The sequence below is a fragment of the Phalacrocorax carbo genome, chromosome 1, assembly GCF_963921805.1.
Source record: "Phalacrocorax carbo chromosome 1, bPhaCar2.1, whole genome shotgun sequence".
Classification (NCBI taxonomy): Eukaryota; Metazoa; Chordata; class Aves; order Suliformes; family Phalacrocoracidae; genus Phalacrocorax; species Phalacrocorax carbo.
In genome coordinates this window covers 136618900-136642971 of record NC_087513.1, presented here as the reverse complement: position 1 = coordinate 136642971, position 24072 = coordinate 136618900, and the positions used below count along the sequence as shown (strand labels likewise).

Here is a 24072-nt window from a genome sequence, read left to right as displayed (position 1 = left end):
CAGCTAATTTCTATGGACCTTTGCATTTCTACTGCCATTTCTGCTTTCCATTTCACTCCAGTCCTCGTCATGTTATTTAATTCACTTATTTAAGGATTTATACAGCACCTATATCCTCAGCTATAGGCCATCCTTCCCATATAGCCTTAAAAGGACTTGTTCAGGTTTGCAGGGGGAGGGGGAGGAGAGGGGGTTCCTTCTGAGTGCACTATGTCAAGGTTGTTAGAAGCCAGCAGATCCTGACCTCTCGACCCATTTTTAAACCACAAATTATGAAAACAGTCCACATGCTGTTTCTCACTAAATTCAGTTTTATGATGCTACCCATAGCAAGAGATAGAATCTGCATTTTGGTGAGAAACAGTATGTGAAGTATTCTATAATTTTCACTTTAAAAGGATGCAAGAATCGCTGGCTCCTTACAAACTTGACATATTCAGCGCGCACACACAAAAATTTAAACAAGTCCTTTTAAGGCTGCATAGCTTGTCTTAAAAAAAAAAAAAAACCACAAACCCACACCACACACACACAGGAAAAACCAACCCTCACATATTTGCTGGACTGGGTTGCTAGTGCTTCCCAGGGCTCTTCTCTATCCCTCTACAAGAATCAAACCATGCTCTGACCCCATACACATGGGCACAAAAATGCCATCTCATTCCTCACCAGAGGGAAAAGGATGGCCCATCAGCATTTCTTCCACTCAGCAGAAACCTTAAAACAAATAAATTTTAAAAGTAATCTAAAAATACCCTACAAATGGTAAAAAAAAGAAAGTGGGAAAAACTGAATTGGATTAAATCATTGCACTAAAACTACAAGCTATTTTTTTGCCCCAGTGACACTATACCTCAATTTTCATTTTGCTAATGCACTTGACTCCAATCTTTGTTTGCTTATGTTCCACATTTCCTGCCTTTGTGATATTAATGTACTTTAAAGCCCGGAAGACTAACTGGTACATAGGATTTTATGCCTTATAAAGTGATCTGCCTCCATCATAAATACATTCTATTCAATAAAAAAGTCTAGAGATGAAAATATCTTATAACTTTTTCAGTATGTCCTCCAGCGCATTTTATCTCCATGGATACTCAAGGCTCTATTTTTCATTTATTCAGAGTGGAATATGAGCCTTTGAACAGCTATACACAATGCTAATAGTCCTCACACACAGAAACCACCACAAATTCCTCAATGCAAATCTTCTTGATCTAAAGTAGTTGTTCTGTGAAAACCAATACTTCCTGTGGACCCCGCAAGTCCTGGTCAGAACAAGTATTTCCTATTCCAGACAACACTTTTGATGAGAGAACATGAGAAGAGGAAGGTGATCATCTGACTGAGAGGTTGTTCGAGAAACACCCTGCTTCCATAGCAGAAGCCTCCTAATTGCTAACCTGAGTTTATTTATGCCTAGTTTATAATTGATTTGTTGTCATTGCTGTGCTTTAACAGAAAGAATTCTCTTTTATAGTTTTTATAGCCCTTGATATAGTCATTGAGAGTAATCACACCCTTCTCATCTTCCCTTTCATTAGGCTAAGTAAAGTTATTCTCCTCCAGTCCTCAAGGTGATAATACCTCTATTTCCTTAAATGTTTTCTTACAACTCCAGACATTAATTTATCCTTCTTGAACACAGGACACTGGAAATGTACTCAGATTTCCAGTTAAACTGCACCAATGTTCTTTGAAATGGTATAAACACCTCCCTTTCTCTACCAAAAATCTAACACCTGGTATATGTTACAAGGCTTGCGTTCAGAAAAGGAAAAACCTAAAACTCACCACACACACTTTTCAGAAATGCAGCAACTATCAAAGAAAACCATCAAATTATTCTGGCACAATCTGGCTATGGTAAAATTATGCTTCATTTTTCTGTCATCTTCCATTCATCATTATTCCTCATCTTTAATAAGAACTTCCTTGTTCTAAAGCCTTTCACAAAACTGATCTCAGAATAATCAATCTATAGGTGCCCAGGTGACAATTTTGTTTCTTCTCAACAGCAAGGAATATATTTGTGTTTCTCCAGTCATGTGTGAGCAGTTTTGAAATTACTGATTTATCAAAAAAGCTTGAGATCAGATTCTAAATTTTATGTGTCAGTCCCCTACAGTATATTGAGATGTCTAACGAAACAGCAAACACAAAGCTTGGAGAGATAAGTAATATATTGATCGTTCTTGTGAAATATAAGTTAGGAAGAAGAAAACATACATGACTTTTGACCTTGTGGCATTCTTATGATCATTTAGGGATGGCTATTATACAGTTCTCAGGATCCAGTAAGATCTTAGGTTTTATTCATAAATCAGAGATTCTCTTTTTCAGGCCTTAACACAAATTATCTTAGTTTTAATATAGCACCTACAGTGTAATTATTGTTATTGAGTGTGGAGGTAGAAAATACATCTAGTTTTGAGATCATATCTAGATTATTCTTATGGTATACCACACCTTCAATGCATTGTGCCTTCATTTCAACCCTCATTCTTACGTTTGAAGGACCTCTTTTATTTGCATCAATTTTCTCTGTAAAGAGCTCAACCAGTCTTTCGCAATTTTTGCAGAAGCCTTTAACCTCCAAGCCACAGCTTGAGTTGCAGGATCTCCACTTGCCCTTTATTCTGAAGCACTTAAAATATTTTATTGGAGATGCAAGTGGATTATGTGTGGTTCAGACAGTTTGAGGACTTTGTTTTAACAAAAATAAAATGTTGTCTCACCCAAGCTCTTTTGTTTAGCTAATTTATTATTTCCCCTTGATTTCTGATTGTATTTTGTTCACCTTTCTGTTCAAAACTAATTAAATGGTAAGCATTTGTTTGAGGACTTTTCTCAGCTCTTCCACAAGTTCATTCCTACATACCAAAGCTAAGCCTGAAACAGCAATATTTTCATTCAGTAACTATTAGAAGAAATGTTGACTATTACGTCCAGAAATATCCTTCCTATCATTATTTATAGCATCTTCTCTAAGAAGTGAAAGTTTCCCATAGACATGTATCTCCCAGTAGTATTTCTTTCTCTGGTTAAGAATTTCTAGAGCAAAGCTGAACGTGGCATCTACAGCAGACTCCTAACACCACCCCACTGCACCTCACACCTTAAAACCTGCCCAGGAAACATAAAACAGGAGAAGAGGGAGCACATGGGGTATTTGCTCCACTCCATCAACCAGGAAGCCCTCCAGGACACCAATAACTGGAATAACCTTCTCACTATCTCCATGCCACTCTGGCACTGCATGAACAGGTTGGGAAGAACAACTAACAGAATTGTTTATTTCATACAGAACTCATCAGAACCCATTTTTAAAGTACTCCTAGAGACAGAAAAATTGAAAACTTCATAAACTTCGCCAAGCTTTTTAAAACTCCTTAAGTGCGTGGACCCCTCCTGCCAAAAAACATCAGAGGATTAGCCAATCTGACCTAACAGAAGATTATCTACATTAGACAGATGTTTACAGATGGACAAGTTTGAGGACAATTTAATCTTCATTTGGCATTTCAGAAGCACCTCTCACCTTTGTAGTATAACAAAAGCAGCTTTAAGCAATTTGAGTGCAGTTGTATTTATTAACACATTGCATGAGTCACTACTTTAGAATGCCTTATGATGTCCTTAAAATCATGTATTTCCTTTGAACATTTTGCTAAGTGCTACTAAAACTTTACAGCCCTGGGGAAAATTATGTAGGAGAGAGCTGGCACACTTACACTTTAAACAATGAGGCATACATAGATCTGTTCCTCTTCTTCCCCATTCAGATTCATGACATGCAAAAAAAACCCCTTTACTTAATGTAATGTCATCCTTAAAATTTTACAGGTATAAATTACATTTCCCCCAGAAAATACAACATATCCCTGGTGAGCACACACAGCACAAAGGGTCACTGCTTAGCACAAAAATAATGATTTTAAATCTTAAGTGCAGCCATGTAAGAGAGGAATAAAGCCAATTTGAATGGAAAATTTATGTAATTTTTAAATTAATTCAGTTTGCAACAGATTTTTCTTCAAACAGTATGTATGTTCTGTGTCTTTTCAATCTTATATTTTCTGTTTTCTTGACTTTGGCAAAACAGAAAGAATAGCACTGGTGAAGCAAATTAATTAGTAAGAGGAAGGAGACTGAAGAAGTTCACATTATTTCTTCTAAGTTGTAGTCATCTTTGTCAAATACGTATACTACGTTCCAGGCAGAAGCGCAATTTTCCCAGTGACAATGTATCCATAAATATTGCTAGGCAAATCTAAAAGTGGAAGGCTTCCTTCAAATTAAGCTATCCGTACAAAAATTAGTTATTGTCACAGTAGTGGTGGTGCGAACAAAAGAAATCTGTTCATATGAGGTTCCCCACAATAATGAACATCTGCTTCACTCACTATGGTTTAATGTGGTAGAGAGGCATCTAGGAGCTTTTTCCACAGCTGCTACTCCCAAGTGCCAGGAGTTTTTATACCCACTGGGCTGTGCAAGGGGTACTGGTGCAAGGGCAGGGGGCTGCAGGGATCAGCACTCAGGCTGCGGGCCGGCTTCCAAACACAACAGCAATGGGGTCTCCTCAGCTATACCCTTTGCTCTCTTTGTCTGCCTCTCTCTCCCCAATACTGCGCCCTTTTTCAACTCCCGTAGCTACAGTTCGCTACCTGCCAACTCCACCTCTCCCTCTTCTGTCCCCGAAACCAGGAGCCATGCAGAACAGACTTCAAGAGGAACTGCAGCAGAGTGAGAAAGATGAGGCCTGCGCTCAGCTTTCCTCTCTTCTGCCTGCAGAGGCAGCAGATCCCAGTCTCTGAGGAACTGCAGAATAAAGCTGCTTAGAGCATCTATTTAATAGATGGGAACTAACAAAAAAAAAAAAAAAAAAGCCTTGAGTTGAAAAGGTTGCCAAGGGCAGATTTATCTAAATGAAAAATGCTGAAATGTTGATGTCAGCTGCTAAGCTTGGGCTCCATTCTCAGGGTGGGGGAGGGATCAGGACAGAGGACATTTTCTCTTTGACTTCAGGCCATAATACAAGCTCCCGTCTCTCTGCTCTCCCAGGCAGCCACTTGTTTCCACTGTGCATGAAGTCCACACCTGAAGAAAGTGACAAGCACAAAGGACAGTTTCTGGGTAGAGGCACAGAATAAAGGCATCCACCAAAACAAAGAGCCAGATCCCCTTCCTCAGCCAAAACAAAATGAAGGAGAAAAAACTTGGAGAAATACCAGGGCAGCAAAAGTACAGTTTAAGCTAAAAGCTCATGTTGCCCCAAGAATAAATTTAGGCCAATATGAAAAGATGACTATCAGTCACAGAGCTCTGGAAGAGCCCTTCAGCTGAAGTAATGAAGTGAAGAAAAACTACTTCTGAGACACAGAGCCTGCTGTGTTTATGTAAGGGATTATGCACAACAGAAAGGGGCAGGGATCCACCGCCCAGGAGGTCCCCCGTGTCTTACGTTCCTAGATATGGGCCATGGGGAATTTTGCTAAACTTTCCAAATATTTTTCTTCCAAAGAAATCACCTTCAAGCTTCAAGCAAGTATGAAGAATTATAGGCTCAAAGATTGATTTTCATATAAAAAGTTACATAAAAACAGAACAAATATGCTTCTTTGAGACCTTCGGGAAAAGGATCAGTCCTCTAATTTGCCAAACATGTGAGTAATAATTGCACTAGCTTGTTTCCAGAATGCTTTTTCTGTTTGCTATTGCCATTCTTTCTGAAGAAGAAACAGATTCTCAGGGGAACTATAATTAATAGACTCAGTCAAGAGATCATTTCCTCTGGTCCCTCTGCAGTGCTAAATCGCATCAGTCTCCAGGAAATAGAGGAAAGTGCGAGTGTTAAAAAAAATCTCAGCCTACTACAAATGGGAGGAAGATGTGTACCGAAGCAACAGGAGGTGTGTGGATGTTTAAAGGAGCTGAAGAAAAGCTATTCTTTTTTTTTTTTCCTTCCATTCTACAATTTTCCTTGGTGCTCAAGTTACACCTACATAGATTTACTGAGACTAGAAGTACATGTTTCACAGGTCATTTAGGAAGTAATTTAAATGCGTTTCAGAGGGTATAAACCTATGGGAAGCATAAGCAAGCCAGAAAACCACCAAACACGCCTGACACAATTATAAAAACCTGGGACTAAGAAGTGGCCTCTAGGATCATCACCGACTCTCCCCAGCACAAGGTCAAACAGCAGACAGTTTTCGATCCTGAAGTAGGGACGAGGAACACAAGCATCAAAAGAAGGCAACAGAAAGCAGGCTGTCAAAACTTTTACATGACCTGAAAAACTTCTGGATACGTTGTTTTTATGCATCAGATCCAACATACATGCTGTAGAAGAGGCACCCTTCTGCAAGTGCAGCCTGTGAGTAAAAGTCAAGTCCATCAACATATCATGAATACGTTCCCCTATGCTTTACCTACACATATATCTTGGCCCTTAAATTTTTCTCCAAGTTGGTATACTTTTCATTCCCAGAACTAATGCGATTATTTCTGCTGCTGTCAAAACTCAACTTTCTCTTTTTCTCTGCCTTCTTTTTAATTGTCAGCAGGGTTACTTATAAGCCAGAAAGATTTACATGAACGTATAACTAGGTCTCCAAGTGTTGCTCATACAAAGCTGCAGCTGAAGTCTTTGGGAGCTAACAGCCTCCAGGACTAATGAAAACCAAGCCATTGGTAATTAGTTGAAAAGACTCAGTTCACCAAACACGAGAGGGTTTTTTTCAGCCCTTTTTTTACTATCAGCACAATTTCTATACAAGGAACTCTCTTTGAAGTGTTACACTCACTCAGACATCAGACACTGGTGCACGCTGGCTGAAGAGGCAGTGGTCTTGCAGTGACCGGCTGCTACGGGCAGGACAGAGCTCAGGAAGACACCCAACTAAACCATCAGTAAGACTACATCTACAGTGCCTGCCTAAACACCATGTTACTTTCCTCATTTGAAACAAATGAGAACACTCCTGTAGCTTCTGGTTGCTCAGAACAGGTCAACACAGTAGGGCAGGAATAGTCCTGACCTTCAGCCTTCACTAGATTTGCTTATTTATAACCATCATTGAGGCTGAAAGCACCACTCATAGGGCTGGGACCATCTGAACTCCATGCGGTACAACACAGACAAAAAGGACAACCCCAAATGCACAGAAACCTCCTTATGAGACCTAACTATAACGGGCGACAGGGAATACTCAGCCATTTGTTTTCCCACTTCTGCTTCAAGCAGAGAAGCCCTTAGGAGATTCAAAGAAAACTCATGTAAAAGCAACCTTGTTTGCCTGATCAATGCAATCAAGAAAGCCCGTTCCTTCGTCTGCTTACTTGGAGCCAGACTGAGAAATTGCACTTAAATATTTGTCTAAATACGCACCGTGATGAGTCAGAGTATTTATTGTTGTCTTGCTCCAGTCACTTTGTCTAAGTTGCATTCAAGCTCACTTTAAAATGGATCCACAAAGATAGCTAGAGGCCAGTTCAAGCAGAACTAAAGAATATGAACAGCAAGACACATTAATTCCTCATGGTAACTCCATTAACTGCAGATACTTATCCCAGAATAAATGTGACCTCCTATTTTCCCCCTTGCTTTTGCATCCTTAATAGATACGGATCAATTCTACCAAGTTAACAGAAAACTGAACAGTATTATCACTAGCTGAAAGAAAAAAAAAGTTTATGCCAGAAAACAGCAAGATGAATCACCAAGAACATAACAAGGTTATTTGCAAAAACCCAAGGACATACATACACACTCCCAATCCTATTACCTCTGAATGTACCAAAACACATTAAAAGCTTTACAGAACAAGCTGCATACAAGTTCTGCTCCTATCAGTTTACAAATTTGATTTAATTAAAAACTATGGAACCGACACGCTCAAAAAAAAAAAAAAAAAAGGGGCAGCATACAGGTGACCCCAAGGATCTGGCATAGTTGCTCAAACAGGGGTACATGCTGTTTCTGATTTGTAGTTAACTAAAATATCTCTAAGATGACAAGGTATGTTTCAGATCAACAGTTTGGTTTCAAACGTTCAACTCCACTTACATGCTGATTGCCAGAGAGAACATAAATGCCTGCAATTGGTCTTCTACAGCAAGAAACACATATTTTTAATGCTAGTCTCTCTAGTACAGAATACGCCATGGTATCAGTTCATAAAAAAGAACTGAGTTTTGCAGTACACATTGTCAACGATTTTAAAGGAAACTTATAAGACATTCTGTTTTAAGGAAATCATGTATAGAAATAGGATTCAAATTTCTTCTGATCACAGCAGAATTAGTGAATGCCTGAGAACTAAAAATACTGATAAAAGGTGTTTGACAAAATCCTGTGTTTTCAACTGTAGTAATTATATAGGACATAACAACAGTATACAAGGCACTCTAGGGAAGGAAAAAGACCAATTATTCCACAACTTGAGTTTTCATTGTAAGATATAAGTTACTGGATGGACTACTTGCAAAAAAAAAAAGTCCCACCCAAATTCAAAAACCCCTGAGCCTCCACAGAATCTAAAACAATCCTCAGAGGTACCAGTTAACCCAACAATTTCTAACAAATGATTCAGATGCCTGTGTGGAAGATAGAGGTACCACATCAGATTTTTTTGTGCTGGGGAGCAGAGGGGGCTCATGAAGCTACACACATGGAATGATGCAACAGATGAGAGGCCATGTATAAATGAAAATGGAAAGAGGAAATAGATAAAAATTTATTTTAAAAAAAGACCACATAAGTAATTCTGAGAACACTGAAACCATCCTTGTCAAGCAGCCACAAGAATGCTGGGATTTTCAGAAGCAATGACTGTCTCAAACACAAGACTAACACACACAATGCCATGCCAACCCATACAAGACAAGGGAAAAACAAAGAGGGAATCATTTTAATGTCAATCTTCTACATCTTTGCAGCTGAAACCCTCTAGCACAAGTGAATTTGAAGGGTTCAAACCAAAGCCCCACCTTGCAAAATGACACCAGCAAAATTAAAGCAAATATTAACAAAAGAGAATAGCATGAAGACCTCAGCTCTAACAAACCTACCTTGGAGAATGTGTGTTAGCAAATTAATATGAACACACACACACAACTTGGGAGAAGTAGAAAACCCTGCTATTTCCTGTGACACAGTGAAAGGGATGTTGTAATTTCCAAAACCTCAAATATTAAAGTAAATATTTATCAATAGCCAATTGCTTTATATTTATTTTAACACCAAAGATGTAGTGAAGACTAGAAAACTCATTTAAAAGTAACTATTCCACCAGAAACAACACAGGATCAGTTGGGCTGATAATGTGCTCTGCACAGAGTTTTTATGAAATTGTGTGGACGACCTACAGAGCATCTGTATTTCATGATGGGTCATTTTCTCATTGTCTTGCAAGAGACAGAATGTAAGAGAACTTTAAAAACCATCCTCAGGAACACGTTACTAAAGGAAAGGAATTCAATGTTTCTTCTTCAGTTGGAATTCCTTTTTCAGGCATGAATTCTACATAAAGGGCAAGTGATTTAAACAACTGATACAAAGTAAGACAAAAGATAGATATAAGTCAACTCTGCTTAACGTTACATGCAAGTTAAGGTAACAGGTATCATATTGATAGTCATAGATAATAACTGTAAGGGCTTCCTGGCAGCAATATTTCTTGCCAAACACTTTTGCTGTTATGCCCAGACTGAAAAACAAAAAGAAAAAAAACCAACCAAACAAAACACACCACACCACCAGCTTGCTACTCATCAGACGTGCTCTCTGCATGCATTTCAATTACTCTCTAATCTAGGGACAGAAATACTGCCCTGCAGAGAGAAAAGGAGTTGCAAGAGCATTAGAAAAGTTTTGCTGCACGCTAACAATTACAGGGTATTTTATATTGGCAACACTACATATGGAAAAAAAAAAAAGCCACTACCACAGCCAGAGGCTTCAGCTGGCTAGATGTACAGGACTGGCTCCTAGCAAAGGCGTCTTTTCAGATTCATCTGTGCAGAACTAAAAGTCACTGAAAGATGATAAATTTGAGAATCCAAAGAGTAATATTTTCCCATCACTTCACAGAAGATATCTGAATGTCACCATGACATATTTAAAGGCACAAGAAGAGGTCTTGCTCACCTGGGCTTGAGAAAGCCTGTACCAATGAAAATACAGAATTAGATGACTTTAAATGGATGACGGAAATGTATAAATTAAAAGTGATACAAGATGGTGTGACACACAGTATGGGAAAACCCAAATTCATCCCACTGCAGGAAGGGCCACAATACTGACTCCAGTTCAGTCTAATTTACAGTCTAGTAGGCACACTATGACAACTTTATTTTATAGCCAGAAAAGCTGTTCTAGCACTGAAGGATTTAAATACTCCCCAGCCATTATGTACACTCTCCAGAAGTAAAAATATGTGGTTCTATTCAGCACCACTGACAACAAATTCTCCAAATTCATGCAAAAAGACTGAATAAATGGAGACTCCCAGATTGCTCATATCAAGGAATGCTTTCAAAGACTACAGCACTACCAGGTAATTAAAGAACTGCAAGGACCATTTCTGATGCCATGAATCACCTGTAGTGGGACAGCTATCCTCAGTTAGGTAACTCACAGCAGGGAGAATTTCCCCCAAAAAAATAATTAGCCAGAAGGTAAATCATCAACCTATCAGCAGTCAGAACAGACAACAGCATCTTTTCTGTAAATAAATGTACGCAACTCACACCCTCCTTGTTAAATTCAGTAACAAAAACATTTGACACAGTAATGTACAATTATGGAGAAGGACTGCATAGTTTACTCTTTTATATCCTTTTTCTCCTCTGTGATTCTGATGGAGATTAACTCTGCCCTGTTGCAACATTTTTATCATTTTAAGTTCTCATAAATAGAATTTGACATTGCTTCACACAGGCTGTGCAGTTGTGCATGGAAAATCCTGAATAATAATGAAGATGCATTCTGGAAGAAGATAGGTAAGGGGACAATAAATTTTTCAACTTTGCATTTAATTAGTCTGTTTTCCTGTGGCCTTAAACTGAATTTCAGATTTACGTCAATTTAAATCTTGAATACATTTCAGGACATGGACATGCAAAAAGAAAAATAAATATTTATAGAGGAACTTGTATTGATGCTCCTCGTTAACTCTGAAAACAAAGCTCATCACCAGCAACTTCATTTCTTGCAGCCAGAACATCCAACTGCAGGCTCACCCAGCCACACAAAAACCAAGGGGCCCAGAACCAGCCACCTGCCAGAATGATGCACCAGCCAAATCCTTGCCTGACAGAAAAAAAGCTGTGTCCTGAAGCTCAGCAAGCTGAGCAGGAGTTCACTTTCTGCTGAAGAAGAGGGACTATGAACCACCTCTAGAAAACCCAGTGGCTTTAAATCCAACACTACCAGGATGTGCCAAGAACAGGGATCATCTCACGGCTTCACGTGACATCGCATGGGATTAGGTAAAATCTTTAGCTATTTGCTCCTGGATAGTTTAGGCTTTTCATACATCACACGCAACTGGAAGCGAGAGATGCAATGCTCAGCTGTTACATGGTGCTGTAACTCTGCAAACAGCAGTGTCTGGTGTTCCTCCAAGAGTCACCCCAGGCATGCAGCACCACTGCAATTCAACTCTGATGTTACAAGGACACAAGTTCGCAGCTCCTACTAGAAAGGGGTCATCTCCAATTCCTGAGCTGAAGTGAAGTATTAAGACATGCTGCCTGACACCCAAATGATGCAGGTACACTTCGGACATACTTCCAGTGAAAATACGTCATTGAGATATGTACGTCTTCTCAAGACCTGAACATCTCTCATCCCTCACTAGAGGGATAGCTCCTGGGGTTCACGCTGACTTCTCATACAGGTTGAGACAAAACCCCTGTGGTCATCGCTCCTACCCCTACCTTTGCAAGACACTGCAGGAGCACAAGAACTATGAGATTCAGCAGCTGCAACTCTGAAAGACATCCACCTTCAAGCAAAAAGCCAAGTCATGCTCTTTCTCTCCTACCACCTGTTTCTACCATTTGTCCAGATGTACTCAGATGCTGGAACGGACTCTGAACCCGAGTATGAAAGCACTCACAAGGAAAGACCACAGAAACAGGCATCTGGGAGAGGAAGCAACCAGCTAATCAGGGGTTTCCCCAATTACTCAGAGATCTCTGCCTGCAAACCAACAAAATCTCCAACGTTCTGCCGCAAGTTTCTCAGTGCCATACTCTGCACTAAAATAAACCACTCGCTTTTATTTAAAGTAATTGAAATGGAAATAGGGAGTACTTCCAATGTTCGATACGTGCAGCTACAAAAGCTGACATTAAAGGGGTATATAATCACAGTATGCAAATATTAATGACAGCCTGCAATGATGTAGGGCATGAACAATTTACCACAGAGGAAAAAAAGGAAACATTTAAGGCCACAGTACCAATTAAAGGATGTTTTGCCCAGAGGGTTGCTGGAATGTGAGACAATTTGCCAAGGGAAACAGAGGGCGTGGCCTCTGCACAAAGCTGGACTCAACATCTGTTTCAAGAGCTGGTACATATTTCAGCAAGAACAGGACCAGGCTGCAAGTACCTATAGTTTTCTTCCTACACAATTTGTTTATGGGTTTGGTTTGGTTTTCCTGCAGATAGCACCATATACTGTGCTCATTCCAGACCCCGCTTGGAAAGTATAAATACATTTCCGAGTTTTTCAGCAAGGCTAATATCCGTCTATCAAATGATGATCTTCAGATTCTTTTCCACAGCTTGTGTTTAAACAACGAAGTGCTTTGCAAGCCTCAGGATATTTATTAATAGGACCAGACTGGAAAAAAAACACAGTAATGTACTGAAATGAGAATTTCAGCCTGCAAGGATACTGAATCCATATACCAAGTGACATATAGTTGAGCATAACAGGAGCTTTTACAAACTAATGGGCAAAAGAAGAAAATAATCAACATTAAACACCACCTAATTTAGGTGTCTAAATAAAATCTGACATCCCAGACAATGCAATCAACTTTCTAAATATGTAAACCTTTGCAAATATTATACCCTGATCAACACTGAAGGAAAATAACTGCAAGTTTCAGGAGATACAGACACTCAGGCTAAAGTTTGGGTGCTACACACCAGGTACCTATAGATATACTTAGCGTTCAAGATGCTTGATTAAAAAAAAAAAAAAGGAAACCACACCAAACTATCATCTACAGTTAAAAAGAACAATGCAGACTAGCTATAATCTAGTGGAATTACACAGCACAGTAGCAGTCATAAAATCATGGGATCATCTACCTTCACGGCAGTGTAGCAAAGGTGATAATAAGATTCACATAAAGTAATGCACAAAAATATATAGAAGATGTTATTTTAAAGTAAACAATTCAATTGTATGAAGAAATATCAAACAGCCTTCAGTATCGCTTCCAAAGACTCATTCACCCGCTTCAAGAATGTAAAGCATCCAAGTATGAAGTAACAGCAGACTACCTTACAGGTAGTTATGACCAGCACTTACTCTTCCTGCATACCTGGGGGCACCGTAGCCTGAACAAACCCAAACATTACTTACATCTCCCTTAGCAAGTGAACACTACTGCCGTGTACTTAAGTACTGTTGTAATATTCAATTCCCCATTAGCAATTCCTAACAGTTTTTGATTTAGTAGATGATACATTCAGGAAATCCTTTTAACTGTGCACTGTAGATAACGCTTAGATAGTAATCATTAGAAAGATAAACATTACTTACTTTTAGTTTTGAGTCAGCCCTGCCCAGTAAGACCCAGGCATCTCCCAAGGGAGCATTAAGATTTGACACCCCTTCAGAGAAACCAAACTTGAGCCACATGGATTTGTCAGCCAAGACCTGTTGCAGAAAGGTTGTCAGATTCTTTTTGTAAGCAATACAACGCATGCACACCTCCTTTATTCCCTAGACAAGAAAAAGCCATATCACTGCATGGAGTGAAATGGCTTTCTATATTCTCAACTAAAGAAAGGTACAAATGGTGTGAAATTTGAACATTGAATGCATCTTTTCCAAGCCACTGAGAGTTCAGCTGTATTTTTGCTGTAGGTACAGGTATTCCATTAGAACACGAGCAGCAAACAGCTGTTCCAGGGGTACACTACTCGGTGAACGACAGAGGTACTTAGACAAATGAAAGAAGTTCAGAAGTGTTCAAAAGACCCTGTAAGCATGTCACGTGAAAGAGACTGTTTCTTAGGTTTTACTTTTGTTTGGAATTTAAATTCTAAATAAATTAAGTTTTGAAGAGCTGTGGCCAGCAAAAATACTATTTTCATGTTAGCAGAAACAGGTATCACAAACAAGTAACGTCCTTCTTCACAGTACCATGCAAAGACACTCAGGTATAAAAGATAACTGATTAGCAACTGAAGATAAATAAAAGTAGAACCAACTACCTAAATATACCTGTGACCTCAATCATCTCCTATTTACACGGCTTCACTCTTCAGGCTGAAAGAAATGTAAAAATCTGCTCACAAATTTCAAAAAGGTTCTGGGAAACAGAACTGAAATACAAACCATCAGCCTGCAAGAGGGATATCGACCACATGGAGTCCAACATTTTTACTTAAGAATAGTTCTGTATCTCACAACCTTCGCATCTGAACATCTCCTAAAGGTTGGCATATGTTTCCACATGCTAGTTCGTTTAGGAAAAGAAGCATTTCTGCAGAAAAATAAATTAAAAAAAGGACCAGACAAGCACCCTGCTCAAAAAAAAAAAAAAAAAAAAAATCACAAAAAAGGCCATGACAGAGATTGAAATCCTCAGTTCTCATCTTGCACTTCATCTGCATGGCTAACCTTACCTCCAGGCACAGGTTGCTGATTTTGGCCACACATGACCTTGCTGCTGCTCAGGCAGACTTCGTCAGTACTGACAGCACAAAACCTCATCCACCCAGCAGTTTTATGAAGGAATATTGCTGGTTGATCAAATCCCCTCTTGGAGAAGTGCAAGCAGCATAAATTGGACCAAGGAAGTATACCATCATATCAGAGCCAAATGACTGTGTGCATCTCAATAAAAACCCTGAAGCTCCACTCACACGGAATTTTATTAAACAGCCCAAGAACTGTAATTGCGCTGCAGGGATAGATCATCCTATGTAAAGACAGGCAGACAAATAGAATGAAAGGGAAGCTTTACCTCCTGCCATCTATACACAGGGTGGCCACTTTCTCCATACTTTAGGCCACCTCTATTGCTGGCCCATAGGAATAGACCTGACCTAGCAAGCCTTGCCAAACTCAGCCTACATCTGCCCCCATCTTTACTCCTGCACACAAGAGAAAGGACATTAATAACCATTTGTGCGTGGAGAGCTCCAGAAATACATTAGGAGTTCAAGCACTGTAAAAAAACGTGACCTGAACAGAATTGAAAACTACTTCCTGCAACTTTTTAAGAGCCCATGACACACACAAGAGCTCTTCTCTTCCTCTCTTCCCCTCATCTTGGCTCTTCGGCATTAACTCATGCCTGCTCTGTGGAGTGGATAAAAGCCGGCTGGACTCACTTCAGATTCCGTCAATCCCAATCAAAGCTTGGCCCTGGTGTCACTACTGAGCGACAAATAGCGCTCGTTTCCTATATTTATATAGGCTCTTTAGAGATTAGCGATAAAAGCACTTTCAAATGTTGCAAAACTATAAGCATGAATCATCACCAGCACTGGGAATTTCACCCAAACGAAGAATGAAGGACTGGGCTCAACAGCAATCGGAAATCATATTCCTTCAGCGAAACGCCCAACACACACATGGTCAGTGAAAGTCTCTGATGAATGAAATCCAAGAGTCAGATGCCAGAAATGTGACTGTTAACTGCCTCTTCTGTAACTTGCTTATCTGATCAAGTAGGAAGTATTCTTCACAATTTTCTAATTAGAAAACACCACCTGCAGAGTGATTTAATTTTTTGAACTAGTTAACTCTACCTTTGAGTAGCTGGAATACGAGAAAATATGCAGCTGTCTCCTATGGAGCAGAGATGTTTGAATTACAGAGCCTGGTGGGCAAGAACTTTTTCTCATGTCAAGCACCACCTGAATCCCACAGCCTGTCCTCCACCTCATCAAACCTGACTGCAAACGTACAATACAGTTGATCTGGATACGTGCTGGTCTGGTCTGCTCCTGCACTGTTTCTTGCTGGAGAGCCCGCTGGGAGAAGAGAAAAACCAGACAAAGGGTCTAGGTGAAGGCAGTACACTTCTTAGTCCGGTAAGATATACTTGTAGGATTTACTACAATCACTATAATAAATGTGGTCTGCTTGTGGCATGTAATTTTGTTGTTAAAAATCTGAGAGGCTGGAGGCTCAAGTCATCAGGCAACGTGTCTTGAAATCAGAAAGCCAAGCAACTCTCTTTAAAAATGGATTCTTGTAAAATGCAAACAAGCCCAAAAGAGGATGTCAGCACTTGGGTCCTCCTCGCAGAGAGAATTTTTTCAGTCCTAGCTCACAGTTTTACAGTGTCACCACCAATCTCACTATTCCACTTTGAATTACTCTGTAACCTAATTTTGTTAAGAGTAACAATTAGCATCACTACAACTAGAATATTGGAGGAAAAATGTTTATTATCCTCTTTTTAATTCCTTTGCAAACTGTTTCTTTTGTTTCCTCCATCCTTCCATGCAGACTGATGGATTTAAGACGGTAATGGCAAGCAGCAAGTCTGCCCACTGCACCAGCAAAGGGTCAGCTGGGCGCAGGCTGAGCCAACACATGAGACAAGACAATGCTCCAAATACTGCTGGAGGCAGGCAAAAACCCTTCTTCTCCCTAAATACTGACATCTGAATTGGAGGCGACCTCATTATCAGCAATAGATTCAGAGGCTTAAAGCAACTTATAGTTGTGTCCTCCAGGGACCCACACATCCCCTCTACTCCAGCTTCCAAAACTCCCGGTTTTTGGCCCCAAAGAAGAGTCTTGCATCTTCTCTTCAGATGAATCCCCACAGGTGCCCCACAGGTCATGGCAGCCACATCCAAATCCCAGCTCCTCCCCATTTTCTCATATTCCCTGGTTAAAGACAGCCAGAGTTTCCTCATCAGGGCAACCATCCCTTCTTTTCAGGGAAATCCCTTCCGGTAAACATTCAAGACAAAACAAGACGGAAGATGCTAGACCAAGATTAAAATAGCTATTTCCGAGCCAGATCATACTTCAAGCTTCCTGCTTTGGACCACTGAGGGGACGGTCGGTTGGGCAACACCCAAGGCTATTTTAAGTCTCTTCTTTGCATATGTAAAAAACTACATTTCAAGTTACCAATGGATCTCTTAAAATAAAGTAAGTACAATATTGCTTTCTGGTGTTTTAGCCAAAATGCATGAAACAGCTCTTAAGTCCCCCTGTAACTGCTGCTAAGGTGGAAAAAAGAAATTAATTTAGGAACCACCAGGAAGAAATCCCAAGTCAGAAAGGTGACCATCCTTCTTAATGAAACCGTTTGAAAAAAAAATGTTCCTGGAACATTTGGAGATCTTAGTATCTGTTATAAACATCACAATACCAAAAATAGCTTCTAAATCAGAGTGGATTCAGATGGATGATTAGTGGGCAGGTAAAACTAACCTAGGTCTAAAAATTAAAGGGTACAGCTTGGTCAGGCAACATACAGTGTGGATGAGATACCATTTAACTTTCTACAAGTTTTCATAAAAATACTACATAGATGTAAACATCAGAAGGGCGAAGAGGTCTCTGGGCTGATGAAAAGATATCAGGAGAAAAAAAAAAAACATTTCTGTGACTCTACGCAAGTGTAACCCCCTTTTAAAAAATTTTTTTACCTATTCTCCTTTAGTAAGGTATTTTTATTCATCTTCAGCTGGCTGATTTCTTTTAACTTACTTTTCACTGAAAAAGAAAAATGTTTCAACTGGTTAAAATTACATCTTGCCTACTGGAGGTTTTTGGTGACTCAACACCGATGACAAGTCCAAAGCATAACTGTGACATAATTTCAGCCATCCCACTTGCATTTAACATATGCTGGATCAAACGCGCTATAGGCTATGTGATCATCCCCACAGATGTTACAGTCCTAAATTATTAAGCCTTTGTTTGTATAAGTGATCCTTGCAAATATGCTATGGAGCTTCAGAATCGCAATGGCATCCCTGTTGATTTATGGCTACATTATCATGTTGCACTGGCAGTAACACACTGCAGAGCTAAGGAGCTGGTATAGAGGACCCAACGGCCAAGCCACACAGATTTCAGAAGTTTACACTCAAGCTGACTCTAGCTTGGTCCTGAGGCTCGAATACCGTCCAGGCACTGGGCAACACCAGGAGCACATCCCCCAGTTCAGCATCACCTGAACAAACGCTGTTTCTCATGCTCCAGGACTGCCCTGAGAAATGAACCAAGGTACATGAGCGGGTAAGACTGGGAGATTCCCTTCAAAAGGACACTGCTGACCTGAACCGAGACGCTAAGCAGATGCTTCCTTATGCACTTTTATGGAAATCATGGAGCTTTAATTATCAGTCCCAAAAAGCAAAAGAAAAGCCCACCACATAAATCACTATAATTTCTTCTGCCAATAAATTAATTGCTACTAAATACTATAACACTGTATAATTTTTATTCCACAGTTATCAAAAAAATCTAGTAACTTGATTTGTATTTACACCACGCAATTATTCAAAGTTAGCAAGAATGGTCCTAAGTTACATTTAAGGAGTAATTACTAAGGCCTCAATCCAACAAAGCTCTAAAGTCTTAGCTTATCTTCAGGTCAACAAACATTTGTTTTCAATTAGGCTGTTCACAGACTTCACATTAAGCGTACGCATGGATAATGCCCAGCACCCAGCTCTATATCTTCCAAACTAGTAACATCACCTGAAAAAAAAGTCACTTACCTCTTAGATGTATCTATGTGTTGTTACTTTATTACCGAAATAGATCTTAAAATAGTAAAAAATATTTTATTTTAAAGTACTATTCTCAGGTGCACAATTTCCCCTTTGCTGCGATATAGCGCAATGGAAGAGCAGTGGTTTTGCGACAGTGGTCATGGTCATCTGAGAGGGCTGGCCATCCTGCTTCTCCCTTTGCATGCCTGCTGACCAGAGCTTAATGCACTATCTGCTCCCGGCTCCGGGCAAGAAAATGGACTGATACCCAACTGACAGAAACAATAATGTGCTTGTAACTAGCAGTTAATGGTAGACTGACAAGCACAATCACAGGAAGTAATAAAAATTTCATGGAGCTTGCATGCGACGTGACTGTCACTGGTCTCCTATGTGTCTAAATAGGAACGGGGCAATTACCCTACTAAAAGAAGAGGTTCCAATTCATTCGACGAGTGGGAACTAGTCTCCCAGCGAAACTGCTAATCACTACTTACACACGATACAAAATGTATTTGCTTCTATATAACTATTTCAGCCAACACGTCATTACCTCTGAAAGCTGTAGTATTACTACAGTAGCTGAGTGCACTGATACCTACAGCTGAGTGGGTATAGAAGTATTTACACAGACAGACTCCCCCTCGCCCCCAAGAAGGAAAAAGCAAACAGAACCACCTCTTCTACTCCAAACTGTTCGGGTAAGATTTTAAAAACAGGCATAAAAAGAAACTTAATTTAACGGCCAATACTGCAGGAATCAAAGTGAAAGAGAAAAAGCACGCCGCAGCGTACCGCCTCAGCGATACACTCACCGACCCATCCTCGCAGCGCCAGCAGCCGCACTCACCAGGAGCAGCAAAGCAAGCCTGCTCTGACTGACAATTCCCACATAACTTCAGCAGCAGCAATAAAAATCATTCGTTACCGGCACGAGCGCACACGAGAGCGGCGCCAGACCCCGGCCGCTACCGCGGGCGCCCGCACGCAGCTGCCGCTCCGGCGGGGGGGGGGGGGGGGGGCAACCGGTTGCTCGTACGCGGCTCGGGGTTTGTTTTTTTGATTTCTGCCCGAGCAAGCGAGAAAATGCCCCTAACGAGGCCGGGAGAAAGGAAGCGGCTTCTCAACGGCACAACCTCTCGTGAAGGAAATAATGAAATATGGTGTTACTATCTGAAGCGCAGCGGGAGCGGTGCCGGAACCGGCCACCGAGAGCAGTTCTGGCGCTGGGGGCTCGCCCCCTCAGCCCGCCTGCGAGGACACGGACGGACGGGCGGCGGGGCGCCTCCTCCTGCGGGAGCACCTCTGCTCCCCCCGCCGCCCCCCGGGGAAGCGGCGGCGCCGTCACTGCCGGTGCGGGGTGCAGCCCAGCCTCCGCGGAGCTGGGACCCCACCGCGCTCCCCACGCCGCGCCAGGACCTGCCACCAGCCCCACCACACAGACGCCGCCGATCGCCCCCGGCGGCGCTGCGGGGCGGAGGACAGACGGACGGACGCACGCACGCACCCACCCCACCCGGTACACGTGGGCTGCACCTTCCTCCGAGCCCCCGTCCCACGCAGCCCCCTCCGGCACTCACCGCGTAGCGCAGTGCCGGCTTCTCGCTGAACACCGAGTCCCCCATGGCCGCGGGCGGGCGGCGGGGCCGCTCCCTCCACGCGGCGCGGCTGCAGCGGCGGCGCTGGGCGCTGCTCTGCCCTCAGACGGCGGCGGCGGCGGCGGCAGCCTCAGCGCGGGGTTCCCGCCCGGCAGCCTCCGGCCCCGTCCCCCGGCGCCCCTCCTCGCAACTTGTGCCTCCACCCCGCCCCCGGCTGTCCCCACCCCGCCGCGGGAGCCGGCAGCCCCTCGGCGGAGCGGGGCGGCAGCGGGAGCAGGAGAAGAAGAAGGAGGAGGAGGAGGAGGAGGCGCCCCGCCGCCGCCGCTCCCCCCCCCTCCCCCGCGCCGCTGGAAGGGTGGCGGTTTCAGTCCTCCCGCCCAGCGCCGGTGACTCCCCCGCGGCGGGGCCTGTCGCCTCCCACCGCGGCGCTGAGCCCGGCCGCACCTGCGGGCCGAGCTGGGCCGGGTGGCGGTGCAGGGCGGCGGAGGGAGCCCTCCCGCGGGGCTGCCGGAGCGCTGAGGGGAGGAGAGGGCGACGGCGGCGGGGCCGCGGGGCTCCGTCCCCGGCTGGGACCATCCCGGGGGGTCCCCAGCTCCCGCCCGGGGCCCGCCGGGCGAGAGCCCCGTGGAGGGGCTGACCCGGCCCCCGCGGTCCAGTCGCTCATCCCCAGGGCAAAGCACCCGACCGGCCCCCGGAGCCTGGCGGGGCGGCCCCGGTCCGGCAAGGGAGGCCTAAAGGCTAAGGAAAGAGGAACAACTCAAACTTACTTTCCAATACGTATTTTTGTGATGCGGGATTTGGGAGGACTGGCTTATGGTTCTTGAACACATAGCCTTCGAAAAGTGAAACGCTACTTCACGGCCTATTTGGTATTTTATGAACATGTACTTACACAAACTGTAGAAGATGAAACACGTTCTGAAGGAAAATTGCATTCTGCTGTGTCATAATTAGTAGCGACTTCAGTGTGACTTGCCTAGGGAGACCATGGCATCTCCATGAATTGAAGTGTTTAAAAATACATAAACCTCCCTCAGTCAGGCACAACCTCAGCAGAGTGAGGCTAGGGGCAGGTTAGATGATTTCCTGAGCCCTCTTCCATCTTTTTAATAATTTTTCAATGCTTTGCACAAATCTTTGTTAGCACAGTAACTCTCCCAGTTACTCTCAGTTGTTCTCTAAGGAAGTGGCCTCATTCTAGTGCGGCATGACGTATAACGAAATTAATGAGTTTTACTGTTTCCGACCTACAATCTAGGCAGACGTGTTACCAGCGCGTTGCATTATCTATAAACAAAGGTAACGTAGTTCTTTTGGGGAAAAAGAAAAGGTATTTTGTGGGAGAAAAAAAAAGTGTAAAATAACTCCAAATAGATGCTGGAAACATGTATCAGTGGAGCCAAAGTTTTGATTTGCTTTCCTAGTGATGTACTGTATCCAATGATCTTCCACTTACGGATCTTCCATGGATTTTAATTCCTATTGCAGAGGAAATCATTTTTAAGAGTTCCCATGGACGGGGAGGTAATTTTCGGTTAACTTGGCATGAACAAAGAACACAATATCTGCATTTACCCATAAAGTCCATTTTTGTCTCTTGGGTGAACGATCCGCACTATTCCTCTTCCTGGAAAACGAGGCAGGGCAGGTGTTTGAGAAGTTGCAGAGCGTGTATTGGAAAGCAGCACCCAACAGACAGAAACCTTACGTATCAAACATTTCAGATCATCAGGATCTCCAAGCAGGCAGGGGGAAAAAAGTAAAAAAAAAAACACAAAAAGATCCGAGTGCCTGATTTTCCCTTCTGAAGTTCTGCTTTTTATTTATTTCAAGGAGATGGTTTCAACCCAAGAACTACATCGATTATATCAACTGATTTCAGGTAGTTTTTTCCTCTGCTCTGCAGGTATGGCGTTTGACCATGGAAAACAACAGAAAGCAGGTGAACAAGATTTGTGAGAGGCATATAGGATTTCTACCCTCGAGCTCTATAGCATCACCACCTTCTTTTTAGCCCTATCTTCTGACAATGGTCAGTGCAAAAGGAAATGCTAAACATCAGAAAAGGATTAAAAACTGGAAAGCGGGGGGGCATGTTTGAATAAACACCCCAAAGTGAAAAGAATAGTATGGAGGTGACCAGAAACCCCCAACTGGAAGGTAGAGAAAAAGATGACTAGCAAAAGGAGAGGTGCGCAACTTTGAGGAAACAGAGTGGACTAAGATAAGGGAGAAAAACATAAAGCCAGGAAGGTGAGGAATGCCCCAATGCCCCAGAGGGAGAAGCCAGAGAGGGGAAGGACTACAGGTGAAGTTTTGCAGGTTGAACTCGTCTGACCTAGCAATTCATTGCCACCGTAAAGGAGAGTCTGGCTCCCATAACCCTCTTCATCCCCTGCTCCCAGCCACACACACTGCCACCACCTCCCTTCCCTCTGCCTCGGTGCTTGTCGCAAACCAATACAGCAAATGGAGCACGCAGTTTCCTTCCCATTTAGCAGACTGAATCAGCTCTCTGAAGGAGGAGACAAGTGCCAGAGCTGGCACAAAGGAAAGCAGGAGGTCATCTAGTTGGGAGCAGGATACCGGGGGCAGGAGAAGAGCATGCATGGAAGTACCTTTGCAATAGTGACAGGTTCTTACATCGGTGCAGCTAAGATTAAAAATAAAGAATATCCAAGCAGGAAAAGGTGGTAAAACTTTTTATGATGACAAGGAAAGAGTTATGGGTGAAAACTTATGTTTTGTGGGGGAGGTCAACCTGGAAAAATGCACGTTTACTAGATGAGGCTTTTTTCTGTCCACACAACACAAAAAATAGGGAGAAAAGATTTTTTAAGTATTTTCATTTATAAAATCTTAAAGGATTTGGTAAGTTGCAGCTATAGAACTTTCATAGTATAGTTCAAGATTTTTGTGTACCTAGTAACAAAACTTAAAACTAATTGCTACTTACAAAAGGTGTTTTCAAAGCCCAGACCTTGAAACAAAACCTTTCTGGATTTTGAAAGCAAGTTATTGCAGCTGTGACTACAAAGCTTGCTTATGCTGTATTTATGGTGGCCAGGGAGTCCGTCTGACTTCAAACGGCACAGGATTTGGAGCACACCCCTGCTCTGCAACGAGCAGTAACCGACGGAGCTGTACTACTCAGTTGCTTGCAATGAGCCGTCCCTCTTTCAAGCCACTTAGCAACTAGGATTAACATATGGACCTTTCAGGGCCGTTCTGGCTACCTTTTCCCCCTTTTGCATTCCTCCTTTAATCACATTCATTTATGATTCCTCCCAAATTTCCTTCCTCCTTTATTTACCTGATAATGGGAACCCGAGGAATGCATGCAGCTCACTTTGGGAAGCGTAAACCTTCCAGGTCAGCTTCTCTTAACAGGTCATACAAAGCATAACTGTTACTTTCCTGCATATTCACTCCAAGGTTATTCAATCAAGAAAAAACAATACAAACCAGAAAGTTTTCAGTAATTCATTTTTCTATTGTATGAGGTACTGCTTCCTTG

The 24072-nt window shown here is 42.3% G+C and overlaps 1 protein-coding gene across 4 annotated transcripts in view; it reads right to left on the bottom strand.

Annotated features, from left to right (window-relative positions):
* The window catches only part of ARHGAP6 (Rho GTPase activating protein 6), a 342515-nt gene that overhangs the window by 149135 nt on the left and 169308 nt on the right, over nucleotides 1-24072 (bottom strand). Inside the window, exon 1 of one of the 4 annotated variants that reach the window (XM_064475533.1) lies at nucleotides 20538-20754. The exons of the other annotated variants lie outside the window; for them this stretch is intronic. Coding sequence (XP_064331603.1) covers nucleotides 20538-20582 — 45 coding nt within the window. The 5' untranslated portion in view covers nucleotides 20583-20754. Of the gene's footprint in view, nucleotides 1-20537; nucleotides 20755-24072 lie in introns of those variants that run through there. 4 annotated transcript variants of the gene reach the window in all.